We start from the raw sequence: 13,447 nt of genomic DNA on the forward strand, positions 1-13,447 counted from the left end.
TTAATTTGGTTATTAGATTAATAAAAAATATGAAAAACAAAAAAAATGTTCATATTGCAGAACTAAAGGTCACAATAGAAGCAATTGTCCGCACAACCAAGCTTGATAATAAAATTTAATTTCAAGTTTAATTATCAATTTCCTCATTTTCTTTACCTAAGTATTTATTCCTTCATACAAAAATTATTTATCAAATTAATTTCAAATATCACATAACTTATAATTTTAATTATAATTAAATAATTATAATATCTATATTTATTTATTTAAAAACAATATTTTTTTAAAAAAAAAATATTATGCGGACATGCCAACTTGGCACGACTTCTACATATGAAGTCGTGACAAGTTGACACGACTTATTCCAGATTTGTAATATTTTTTACAACGACCCCATCTTAGTAAAAACAAGAAAAAAAAACCCCATAGTGATTAAAAAAACCAAATATTGAATAGAAGTTTACATACATCCGACTCTATATTTAAGTTAGCAAGAAATTAAATAATAATTATAAGTGATAAAATGAGTATAGAAGTATATGTTAATTAAGGTGTCTATATATAAAATTGGAAAATATATAAACAAAGATATCTTTATTATCTTGAGTTGTCTTTGTTAGTATGCATATCTTTCAAATACTCAAATGTTAATAATTATTTGAGAGATACTTGAAAGTTGGACCATTACAATAGGCTGATTATTAATGTCTTAGGTCGTTTTTTTATGGGTATGTGTTAGTAAGTTACTTTCATATGTGCTACCATATTATAATAGTTTGTGGTTATTTCTATATTCTTGTTGACATATATTATAGAGTATAAAAAATATTTTTTTTTCTTGTTTTCTTTTATCTTTCTTTACCACATTTTATCACTTTATAATTAATTATTTGATGCTATATATGAATATAATTTACACCATAACAAATTAATTTACTCTAACGAAAACATTAATGTATAAAATGGTTTATTATGCCATGACATTGTTAATTAATATTGTTCTCTTAATTAGCATACATTCGTGATATATAAAGCATGTAGGGCATCCATTAAGTAGAGAGGGGACATCATAACATGCCTCCTTAGTTGGGTCTAGGCCCAATTGTTTTTTCTTTTTCTTTATCTTTTTTCTTCTTCTTATGTTAATTCATTTTCATTTGGTAATTCTTTTTCTATTTCTCCATAATTTCATCATTTTTTTAAACTTCTGATATCATTTATTTATTTTTATATATTTATTTTTTGTTACGAGAATGCTGTGTAAATTCTTAATTTATTAGATAGTATAATTTTTTTTGTTCTTATTTTTTATTTATTTAAAGAGTTATTCTTTTACTATACAATTTTGCATTCTCTTTTTTAATGGGTTCAATTTGTTGGATAACCATCACTAGGTACTTTTCTCTTAACATTTTTAAAAAAATAGATGTTTTAATTGTCATTAACTCTTAATAAAATAGATGTTTTAATTGTCATTAAACAACATGTAATTGTTGTTTAATATCATGTTTTTTATTGTGTTTTATTTATGAAAAATATTTAATTAATATTTACAAGAATGTCCTAGCAAGTAAAAATATGGATATAAATATACTCATTATATTATATGATAAAAAAAAGGAACAAATTTAGTCAAACTCATAATCACTCCATTTAATTGTTAACTTTAATTTCATTAATTGTTTAAACTTTATAGAGTTTGTCATTAGGTAGTGAGTAACTTGAAGAGATTTATTGTACACCAATTACATATTTGTAAGTGTACGAGTATTAATGCAATGAACTTATTAGGTAGTGAGTAATTTGAAGAAATTTATTGTACACCCATTACATATTTTTAAGTGTATAAATATTAATGCAATGAACTTACTTTAATTTGTAGAGCTTGTAAATAATGGTGCTTAAAATAAGTAAGATTTTAATATCTATTATAATATTTTTAATAAGAATATTCTAAAGACATCCATTTAATATTTTTTATTTTAAATCCATTTGATCACGAGTATACATTTTGATATACAATGCTTTATAAATAGATAATATAAAGTATTTTGATTTATAATATTTTTTAAATTATGATTTATATTAATCTTATGTTTAGTAACTTACTCTATTTACATTTATTGTATATTTTTCTACTGTGTCAGAAAAATACTACAAGTTAATGAGATGATTATGACAATGACAAAACTCATGTTCTGTGAATCCTTTCTTGAATAATTTATAACTGAATTATGTAAATATTTATACAGTGAGTTACCCATTTTTATACACTGTAATATAGTGGGTGTTGCTCATTCAAGTGTCCAAAAAATAAATTTAAATTCAACTAACATCCAAATTAAAAAATTAAATTTGAATTAAAAAAATACACTTAACATTAAATTACATAATAAAATACAAAACACTGAACGACAATCTATGAGGTTGTTCATACTGTTATTTTTAATTACTTACTACTTTAGATCTGTCTTTTAAATTAATTTTATTTTCAAATTAATAACTAACTTAAATTATTTATTACATATTTATATAATTTAATTTAAATTAAATGTGATTAAAAAATATAATTTTGCAAAATATTATCCTGTGGAATTCTAAAATAATGATTAGGATTAATAGTTAGTAAATGAGTGAAGAAAAAGAACTGTTTTCCAAGAAAAGAGGTTTTTTTCCTTAAAAAAATAAAACTAAGAGACAAGTGGAGACATACAAACCACAACTCCCAACCAAACTTTGTTCTATTTTTACAGTAAAAACAAAATCCAAATCGTGTCCTTTTATTCACTTCTTTACATTTATTGGGTTTTTTACTCCAAAAAAAAAATAGCATTTTTCAGCGAAGGAAGAGGAAAAGAAAGGTTGCAGAAACAGAGACAGAAACAGGGGCGGTGGCGACAGAGGGAGAAGGAGAGGAAGAAGAACCTAAGGTAACCTCTGTCTCCGAAAATGAGTGGCCAGATAACGAGAAGAAACAATGGCCCTCATAGACGCGCTCCCTCGTTGTCCAAGAAGATCGAGAACGGAAGCTTTAGCGAACCTCCCAGCAAAGCTTCTTCTCCGCCACCACCAGAGTAACTTCTTCTTCTCTCCCATGTTCTTTGATTTCATCTTTTCATCCTCTCCTATTCGAATTGGTTTATGATTTTCTATTTTTAACGATAAACCGATCCGTGTAAATCCAGCTAAGCCTTTTTTATTTATTTTAGAGATAATAGATTTGGTTTTTGTACCTATGTTTGTTTGTTTGTTTAAAGTATGGTTTTCCCTGACAAGATGCGGTTGTTTGGAAAAGTTTTGGTGCGGGTTGTGATTGATAAAAAAGAAAGCTTTTTAAGGGGTGTATAGGTGGGTTGTCGTTGAATTGAATGAGTGTTTTGGTTTAATTGTGGTTAATAATTGAATTGATTTGATTAGGTTTGATGGGGGAGAAAGGACCGTTAAGAAGCTTCGGCTATCGAAAGCCCTCACTATATCTGAGGGGACCACGGTTTCTGAAGCTTGCCGGAGAATGGCGGCTCGGCGTGTGAATTGTGTTTTGCTAACTGATTCCAATGCTTTGCTATCTGGAATCATGACTGACAAGGTTTCTGTTTCTGCTTTTTGTTTTTTCTTGTTGGAGTGTATGCGTGTGTGTTTTTGTGAAGTCTTACAAGTTTGTGTCTTGTGCTCAGGACATTGCTACAAGAGTTATAGCTGAGGGTTTACGGCCTGAGCAGACTATGGTTTCAAAAGTAATGACTAGGAGTCCTATATTTGTGACATCTGATTCTTTAGCCATAGAAGCTCTTCAGAAGATGGTCCAAGGTTTGTTTCACCTACTGTTAATGTCAGTATTACTATTGGATTTTTGGTATTTCTGAACTTGGTTGTTTGGGTTCATTCCTCAAGAAAATGGATGACACAACGGCAATTGTTTTTCTGCTGATCCCGATTAATTTAATGCATTTTGTGGAACACTTTTACTGTGGCTGTTTTGTATTTCTGAAGAGGTCTGGTTACATTGAAGCTAGGATGCACTTGACGTATGTGTTTTTGGACATTGGTGCTCATAAGATCATCAGATTTCTGATATGACAAGGCACTGCCTTATTCACCCAGGATATGAGCTAACCAACTTGCACTAATAGATCAGTTGTTTGCATTTATATTGCAATTACTATGCTATGGAACAAGAATGATGAGTGATAAAAGGATTTGTGCAATGTTCACCAGAAAATTCTAAGTAGATATAGTGATTTTCTCACTGCAATTGGGAGAAGTTGTTTTGTAATTTATATTAGTGATATCAGTATATTCTCTTGGTATTATTATTTAGTTTAACTGAGTTGTCAAGAAGTTGGTTGGTTTGTTTGTTGCATGATGGGTTGCACCAGAATCTGGATACCACTGGTAACTAGTAACCACTATGAAGATGACTTTCCGTAACCGATGCCAGAATTGGCAGTTTAGGGCAGAGTTTGCCGCCTATGAAAGTCAAAGTTCGAATTGACTTGAGAAGAATCTGGAGAGGGGGCAGAGAAATTACCTGGGCCACTGTAAGGAATAGGAACCGGACCAGTTACTAGTTGACCACTGTGAAGGTCCCCACTCTTGACCATGTGGGTGGTGCATTCCTACCACCATTGCGCGAGGGTGCTGGTGATGGGTTAGGCCATGGCCATGTAGGTGGATGAAGATTTGCTTTTCTGTGACAACACACATTGGTGTTGGGACTGATCTTACATTGAACTGAGGAATGGTCAAAGGAGTGACCTTTGTGGCTGTGTGAGCAACCAAAACAGCCATTGTGGCCTCTGCATGAATCACAAGAGAACTGTGGATCATTGACTGGTTCTTATGCTTGATCTTGTGTGTACTGATCTTAATTGGGGCTTGGGAGGGACTTGTGCAAGATTAGCTGAGAGAGGTTCAACTTCAAGAATATCACACGGTTCTGCTTGATACTGAATGATTGCAGCAAGAGCACTATACTGTTCTGGTAGACCTTCAAAAAGGTCTTCAAGAGGTCACAGGTTGGCACTATCATCAATAAAAAGAAGCACTGAAGCACATCTACAATGGCTTGGATGTGAGCTAAATACTTATACTCCACCATAGCACAAGATCTCCCTTGGTGATAGATTTCAGCGCAAAATGAAGTTGGCTGGATCTAACATTCATCTCTCTGCAGAAGAATTTGAATTTCATCCTGTACTTGTCATGAACGAACACAGTGAACTACTATTGGAATAATGATGTCAGATAGAGTCGATAGTAGCCAGGTGAAGAGCGATGAATCTTACTGTTCCCAGCATGTTGTAACCATGTATACCAGGAGCATTTTTGTGTGTGGTAAGCTTGAGGCTGATCTGGTGTGTGAAAGTAGCAGAAGGACATAAAGGACATGTTTCAGGATTAAGAAGTGTTCCATTCCATGTGGGGAACCATGACTGGATGAAGAGCTAGAAGCACATTTGATAGGAAGTGAGCAGAACGAGAAAACAAGAGAAGAGATGGATTGAGACAAGTGGTGAGAATGATTAACTGATTCATTGCTAACTAAATAGTGGAGAGTATACATTTATAGGCTACTGACTGCTAATTCAACAGTGAGTTACAGTCAGTCACAATGGACAGATCAATTACAATGTAATGTAACTGACAGGCTAACTAATAATTTCAAGAGAATATCCTAATATCTGTAATGATTTAGATGGTTCAAGAAGGGATGAGCTTCTTTAGTGTGTTTATCTCTATACAGGACATATCCTGGAAAAAGATACTCTTCTTTGGGAGTTCATGTTTGCTGTTCTGTGTATCTTGTATCACTTCATTAGTCCCTACAAAGTTTGGTCACCAAGTTAGTCCTTCAAAGATTCTTTTCATCACTACTTTAGCCTATTATAAGGACAAATATAGTGACATCTTAGATTTTTTAGGGACTAATAAATATATTGAAAAATTAAATATCAAGGACTAATATGGGCAGTTTAAATCATCGATGGACTAATTTGGTGACTGGTGTAATTTTGGAGGATCAAATTGAGGATTTTGTCAATGTTTTTTTGTCACTTCTTGTAGGAGTCACGTCTTCTGTTTCATGTCTAAGTTTATTTTCCTGGGAGCATAGCTTTATTATAGTTAAATAAAGAATATTATGATCATTTGACATTCCATCGCTCAGACCTTTGTTTTCAGAGACATATTTGAGAGATAGATCTTATATTATTATTGTTGTTGTTGAATCATTGGTGACTTGAGCTCAATTCCATGATCTTAGGAATGCTCCTTTCTTCTTTTACCTTCATAGTGGCATATCTCATATCCATAGAATATACGGATTAGTGATAATCTTGTCACCTTAAACTATTAGCTATTTACACTATTCAATTAGACGGATTAAAAGCTAAATCGTTTTCCATTTTCTGCTTCTCTATTCTCCCCTCAGTTTTTTTGGTTCTAAATCAATAGGTCTTAGTGATTTTCTTAATGCACATTGTAGATTTTGACTTTCATCATTTTTTTTGTTTTACATCACATTTTATTAAATGGTGCTGTCTTGAAATGTTTTTTTTTTCTTCATTTCTATCCCTTTAGACTGCCTTTCTCCTCTTATGATGCATTGCATTATCATCCTCCAAACCCAGCAAATATGTGTCTGATTTGCAACAAAACTTATACATTAGTTTCTTCTTTGTTATGGAGTTCCTTTTTCCCCCATTGCTATTTATCTTTATTTGGTTGATACCTGATCATGGCTTGGCCATATTTTTCTATTATCTGTCTGTTTAAATTTTGTACTGATTTTGACAGTCATAAAGTAATCCATTAAATGAGATATGATTTATTCATTTTAACTGATAGGTAAATTCAGGCACCTCCCTGTTGTAGAAAATGGTGAAGTCATTGCCATACTGGATATCACCAGATGTCTTTATGATGCAATAATTAGGATGGAGAAGGCTGCTGAGCAGAGCAGTGCCATTGCGGCTGCAGTTGAAGGGGTGGAGCGCCACCGGGGTAGCAATGTATCTGGTTGGTTAACAGTCATCTTTGCATCCACCTCTATGCATATGTTTATACTGTAGTTGCCATCGTTGATTCAGAAGTTTTATGTTCTTTTAATATGAAATCTATTATTTGGCATATTAGCTAAAATGACTGTTTCTGCTAACAAAATTGTATAGGCTTTTGTCTTTGTGGCTAAAATTAGACACACAGAGTTTGATAGTTTGTAGAAAAAGATATGAAGAGAATTACCAAATGAGTGAAATTAGTGCTCTATGGTTGTTGCTACCTGTTCATTTTTTTCTTCTCTTGGGGGATATTTTATTTTAAGTCCTTGTATATGTTAATTTTTATTCATCAAACCATTAGATATTTTGATATTAACTCAATGTTCATTCACACCAAATTTTAGATCAATCAGACGTTTGTAGTTATGTAATCTTGTAGTCAGCACTTGCTTATATTTCTAAAAAGTATATCATACTTCAAAGGGAATTTATTTAATTAAGTGTCATATAGCTGTACAATTTTATTACTTTTGGAGGAACTTGATCTCTCCTTATATTTATAAAGTTTTAAGAAACTCACATGACTTCTATGTTTTAATTTCGACCTTTCATTATAAGATTTAATGGTCAATATTTATTCCTTTCTCTATATATATATATATATATCATATTGTGAATGTTATATTACCTACTATTTCTTTAACTGGATATTTTGTTTTTATTATTCCATTTCAACCTTAATTATATACGCCATCACTATTTTAGTTTCTATTCATAATTATGAGCACTATAGTTTGTCTTGTCCTCTTACTCTCTTATTCGTTTGTTTATTTATTCATCCTCCCTTATTTTTCACTTTCTTTCACATCATAATCAAATTGTCATATAATATTAAGAATAAAAATTTAAATCTAAAAGGAGTAGGCAAAATGTGGTGTCTATCGACTTCTTTTTTTATTTGTTATGATCTGTGCAATGTGTTCTTAGCAAATTATATTTGGATGACATACTTTAGAGGTTGACTTTTGAGGGTTTCATTGTTAATGTTAAGGTAGGTAGATGAATGGGGAACCAAACTGATGAGTGGTTACCATGAATTTTTGAGTTCTGTTGTTGGTTTCTCATAGTCCTAGCTTTATCCATATGTAAGTGTTTTAATGGCCATATTTCTGCTTCATTTTGTAATGATGCTAATTTTCTGTTTTAATTGCTGCCATATTTATCAGCTAGTGCTTTGGTAGAGACATTGAGGGAGCGCATGTTCAAACCTTCCCTGTCAACTCTAATGGGTGAAAATACAAAGTAATTTTCACATTATATTTTCTTGTTTTTGTATATATTGCTGCAAGATGATTGTATAATTGGATAAAATTGTTTTACAAAGTTCTGTAGCTTTATGTTTCTAGGGTTGCTATTGTATCACATGCGGATCCCGTCTATGTAGCAGCAAAGAAGATGCAGGAATTGCGTGTTAATTCAGCTGTTATTGTGTCCCCGTCAGGAACCAAGATTCAGGGGATACTCACGTAAGATCTTTTACAAAGACTTTATTCACTTTTTGAAGTCAAGGATATGGAATCATTTACAGAATTGCCCGTTTTCATAGAGAAGAACTCTAAATTTAGGGGTATAAAATATTTTGTATCTGGTAGGATCCTGGCATTTCATTACAGAAAATAGGAATAACAGAGGGTAAAAACCCTCAAAACTTCTCAAGGGTCTGCAACCTTCCCTTCTTCCTAAGGCCCCAAAACCTTAGTCAATTCTTGCCTATCTCACTATATCCCTCCTTTATTCTTTTTCACTTTCATTCATAACCTTCTAACAAGTAGCAACCCCCTTTCTTGATTTCTCTCTCAATCTTGCCACATGGACAGGACAGGAGGTAATGCTGCTTTCCCATGCTGATTTTCCCACCTTTTTCTGCCTCAGTCCTCTGCTACTAATCTGATCCTTCCTAATTTGCACCTTAATCATTGTAAGATGCTAAATGTTCTCTGTGTATCTCATGCAGTCCAAAGGACATACTAATGCGTGTTGTGGCTGAAAATCTTTCTCCTCAGTTGACTCTAGTGGAAAAGGTTGTTATTTTATTTTATTATTTGTTTTTGAAAGTGACATAAGTGGAAAAAGAGGGTTATTTTGAGAGGAATATTCTTTTGTTTGGATCTGACTTTTGCTAGATATTCCCTTTCTCACTTAGGTAATGACTCCAAATCCAGATTGTGCATCAGTAGATACAACAATACTGGATGCACTGCATATGATGCATGATGGGAAATTCTTAAATCTTCCTGTGATTGACAAAGGTGATCTTTACTTTTCTAATTTTGTAGGCAGTCTATTAATTCTTACCTTGTTGTGCTGACTATTTATTCTTGTTTCTGCAGATGGATATGTTGTTGCTTGCATAGATGTTTTGCAGATAACACATGCTGCAATTTCCATGGTAAATTTCATGTTTCAGATACTAAAAAATTGTAGCCTTGAAGATGGAAATATGTGGTGGATGTGATTGATTATTCTTCTGTGAGGTGTTCATTCGTATGCACTGGTGTGTGTAGGTTATGTGTTGATATTTTCCACTTGTTTGGGAGATTCCCATATATCTTATTTGATTGTTATCTCCCTAAGTAATCAGAACGTTGTGTCTAGGTAGTCTTGTTTATATTTAGTTCTGTTGGTTAGATTGTAGCATCGCTTCCTAATCATAATACTGTTATATTTATATCTGGTGGGGTGTGCACCTTTGATAAAGTTGAAGTTTATAATATTCAGTAGTAAAATTCATGTGTTTCTTTGTACTAACAGTTGGCATACTGATGTACACCTCTAGTAACGTTGAAGTTTATCATATTTAGTAGTAAAATTCATATGTTTCTTTGTATTAACAGTTGACACATACCAATTTCTGATTACTAAAATGTGTTTTGTTTATAGGTTGAGAGTAGCTCTGTTAATGATATGGCAAATACAATTATGCAAAAGTTTTGGGACTCAGCTCTTAATCTAGAGCCCCCAGAAGATTCCGATACTCATAGGTAGCCTGGTTGTGCAGATGTTTAAAGAAAAGGATTGTTTTTGTTATGATCCATAAATTGATGACCTATTTGATGTTCTATTGTAGTGAACTTTCTGGGGCAGATACAGCAAAGTCTGTATCTCAATCTGTAGGTTATGCAAATTCATTTGCCTTCAAATTAGAGGATCTCAATGGTCGCGTGCATAGATTCAATTGTGGTGAGTTGACTGCTTTGGTAAAGCATTGTGAGGTTTTTAAGAGTCCTTTCTCTCTGGCTTTGAGGTTAGATGCAAACACAGTGCACACTTTTTATCTGAACCTGGGCCGTGTAATCTTTATCATCTTCCCTACCTCTTTGATTCTTATGAGAATTTACAATGACTGTGTTGCTGCTTTCTTTAGGTACTGAACGTCTAGATGAGCTAGTTTCTGCAGTCATGCAGAGAGTTGATGTTAAGGACGGAGAACGCCCTATAATTATGGTGTGTTTCATGCTACTTAAATTTCTTCTGCCATTTGTGAGAGTACTGTATGTGTTTATTATCATGCTGACATTTTTCCTCCTTTTTATAGTACGATGATGATGAAGGTGATAAAATTGTTCTTGCGACTGATAATGATCTTGGTACGGCTGTCAGCTGTGCTAGGTCTGCAGGAGTGAAGGTGAAGATATCTGCTTCTACTAGCTTTTTCATTACCATTTCAATTTGCTTCTAATATAAAGCATCTTTGTATTTCAGGCTTTGAAGTTGCATTTGGATTTTGGCAGATTAACCAAAGCAACAACTCCAAATTCTTGTACAGCTACTATTCAGAAAACCAGTGTTATTTCTGTAAGCTCCATTACTTTTGCAAGTGCAATTGCTATAGCAAGCGTTGGCATGTTAGTCTACTTAAAGCACTCCAAACATTGATGTATTTGCCTGTTTGGGGGGACAAAAAGAAAGCAATAATCGCTCTGTATGATTTCAAGAGCACTTATTGCCCTTTGAAGGCTCATTACAATTAAGGGAATCTAAATCTTGGATACTGAAATAGGCCAATGATGTGAGGTTCATAAACTTGAGTCTTTTTTGTTTTTGGGTTATTCCCCCATGGTGAAGCCAAGGTGATTAGTTAACATAGCCACTTGTATTTTTTGTGTCTCTTATGTAATTGCAACCATTAATTTCTCGTCCTTCGTAGTGGGAATATGTATAGGTAATGTCTTGGCATAATAAATGTCAGACGTTTTCTTTTTTCATCAATATAAGAGCATTTACTTGTTGCTTAAATGAGTTATTTATCTTAATTTTCTAGAATTATTATATAACATATTAAATATTTTGCATAAATTTATTTTAATACTAAAGTGGATAAAGTGTTTAATTTAATTTTACGAGCTTAATAATTGACCCCATATTAATATTTAAGACATTTTTAATTACTTTTTCGCATTCAAAGTATTTTTGTGTAACAACGATGTTTAATACTATGCAACCTATATAACAACATCGGAGAAGGTGCAATGTTTCCTGCAAATTCAGATAATACATGCAACGAACTTCCCGTTTCATCATCATGAAATCTCTGCTAAACACCTTCGCTGGTTCAACCATGATGTTTGCATGGTCTGGTTTGTGGGCTACTCTATGCCTAAGGGGGGTAAATTCATTTTTACCTTGCCAAAGTTTCACTGAGTTTTTGACATTTTGTTGCTAAATTCTTGTTACTGCTTGTGCTCAACGGGAAATTTCGTTAATGCTATAATTTATGTAAAGATTTTTTAGTTAGTCCAGGAATTGTTTCTCAAAAATATTTATCACAACATACTTTTTTTATAATTTAATTAGTGTAATTATGTACGTTCATAGGGAAGGCAAAGCGAGCGTTTAATATAGTTTTTACAGTTATTTTATATAAACACAATGCAGTAAATTGATGCAGAGCAAATTTAACCATTTTGCGGTACAACCTTTGTATCAGACCATAATTGCAGACTTCATTTGTTTTCTTTTGCTTCGTGTCATGCGGACAAATATGGATTTATGTGGCGTTATATTCAAATTAAATAAATGCATTATTTTGAAAGTAAATAGGAATCACTATTTTCCTTTTCTAAATAGTAATAATAATAATAATAATAAGAAGAAGAAGGTGTAAACGTATGAGGACAGATGAGAATGTAGCAAGATACAGAACTATATGTTGAAATTATTATATTTTGTTTCCATCTATTGTGACCGTTACAATGTAAAGGGACCATGTTTGTATCTGAAACTCTTTTCTCCATTGTTATAAACCCAATCTCTCTCTCTCTCTTTCTCTCTCTCTCTCTCTCACACACACTAGATCACACAAACAATGATTCCCTACGGCGACATGCTCAAGGGATCATTTGAATGTCAACAACTTCAAGTATCCTCCATTATCAGAGATGTAAACTACAGGTGATTCAGTGTGTTCTCTCTACTCCAACTCTATATATCATTCCTAGGTGTTAATATTGTTGTGGGTGTTGTTCACTTTAAATTTTGAGCTTTCAACTTCAACCATGTGTGATGTGTTTCCTTTGCATGCTTCTATGTAGTTGTGGTTCGTGTGGTTATGAACTGAACCTGAACTCCAGCAACCGCAACACTGGTCTCATAGACTCAAAGTCCATAAAGAGAGGCATCATCTCCTTCTTCTCTGTGGATGAGAGCAGGTTCACTCAGATCCAGCAACTTCCCTGGTCATTTTGGATACCCTTTTTCAACTTCAAGCGCCAACAAAGAACCAAGCTCCTTTGCAGAAACTGTGCCAGCCACCTTGGCTATGCCTACACTCTTCCCTCCCAATCACAATCCTGGGATGGCATCTCTGATGATTCCAGAATCTATGATATAAAACTGACCGCTTTGTTACCTTCCTTCTGTGAGGAACCAACTCAACCGTTAGAGAATATGGCCAAGTATGAGAGTGCATCTTCTACTGTGGTGTTCTAATTCTGTAAGGGACAGGGACATATGCAGTTTCTTGTTTACTTTTAAAGAATAGGGTTGGTCGGGGTTGTTTGGTAGAGATGTGAATTAATGTATTCTGCTTTTTTATTACCGTGGTGAGTGTGAAGATATTTGGTCAATATTCTTTATTTTCTTCAATGTGCTTAGTTGATCATATAAATCTTGTGGACTCTGTCTAGCTTTTTGTATATTGTATAATCTCCTTGTTATTTTACAATGTTGAATTAGGAACAATCTTTAGGGATACACACCTCAAAGTGCAACAGTAATGGATTTTTACCTTCACCTTTTTGTTAATTCATGCAGTGATCTTCATTTCCCGTTGTTCTTTCTCATGTCCTTGAATTGATTAGTCTGTCCTATAATCTTTTTTAATTGAACAATATGGTAAGATAACTTAATTTGTTGGAATAAACCATATAAAAGAACTGTAGAACACATAC

General features: G+C 33.0%; 2 protein-coding genes across 4 annotated transcripts; both read left to right on the forward strand.

Moving 5' to 3' along the window:
* The first annotated feature begins 2,703 nt into the window (after window positions 1–2,703).
* Window positions 2,704–11,294, forward strand: LOC137812514 (CBS domain-containing protein CBSCBSPB3). Of its 3 annotated transcripts, none has more exons than XM_068614528.1 (14): window positions 2,704–3,074; window positions 3,418–3,586; window positions 3,675–3,807; window positions 6,847–7,017; window positions 8,225–8,300; window positions 8,405–8,524; window positions 9,013–9,079; window positions 9,202–9,307; window positions 9,389–9,447; window positions 9,939–10,039; window positions 10,126–10,238; window positions 10,423–10,502; window positions 10,594–10,683; window positions 10,761–11,294. In XM_068614528.1, the coding sequence occupies exons 1-14, from the start codon at window positions 2,950–2,952 to the stop codon at window positions 10,932–10,934; spliced, it is 1,584 nt and encodes a 527-aa protein (XP_068470629.1). In that variant the 5' UTR covers window positions 2,704–2,949; the 3' UTR covers window positions 10,935–11,294. The 3 variants fall into 3 exon arrangements, with proteins under 3 accessions (XP_068470629.1, XP_090155128.1, XP_090155129.1); XM_090299002.1 differs by having other exon boundaries at window positions 2,829–3,074; window positions 3,675–5,512; XM_090299003.1 differs by lacking the exons at window positions 2,704–3,074; window positions 3,418–3,586; window positions 3,675–3,807; window positions 6,847–7,017 and having other exon boundaries at window positions 8,228–8,300; window positions 8,391–8,524.
* A 983-nt stretch (window positions 11,295–12,277) lies between these two features.
* Window positions 12,278–13,142, forward strand: LOC137812516 (uncharacterized protein At4g08330, chloroplastic). The gene is made up of 2 exons (XM_068614530.2): window positions 12,278–12,449; window positions 12,590–13,142. The coding sequence occupies exons 1-2, from the start codon at window positions 12,364–12,366 to the stop codon at window positions 12,984–12,986; spliced, it is 483 nt and encodes a 160-aa protein (XP_068470631.2). The 5' UTR covers window positions 12,278–12,363; the 3' UTR covers window positions 12,987–13,142.
* The last annotated feature ends 305 nt before the right edge of the window (window positions 13,143–13,447 follow it).

The sequence above is a fragment of the Phaseolus vulgaris genome, chromosome 2, assembly GCF_051622355.1.
Source record: "Phaseolus vulgaris cultivar YP4 chromosome 2, ASM5162235v1, whole genome shotgun sequence".
Lineage (NCBI taxonomy): Eukaryota > Viridiplantae > Streptophyta > Magnoliopsida > Fabales > Fabaceae > Phaseolus > Phaseolus vulgaris.

Coding starts and splice junctions, on each gene's coding strand:
- LOC137812514 (XM_068614528.1), top strand. CDS start 2,950: ATGAGTGGCCAGATAACGAGAAGAAACAATGGCCCTCATAGACGCGCT. Junction 9,308..9,388: donor TCTTCCTGTGATTGACAAAG/GTGATCTTTACT, acceptor TTGTTTCTGCAG/ATGGATATGTTGTTGCTTGC. Junction 9,448..9,938: donor CACATGCTGCAATTTCCATG/GTAAATTTCATG, acceptor TTTTGTTTATAG/GTTGAGAGTAGCTCTGTTAA.
- LOC137812516 (XM_068614530.2), top strand. CDS start 12,364: ATGATTCCCTACGGCGACATGCTCAAGGGATCATTTGAATGTCAACAA. Junction 12,450..12,589: donor ATCAGAGATGTAAACTACAG/GTGATTCAGTGT, acceptor GCTTCTATGTAG/TTGTGGTTCGTGTGGTTATG.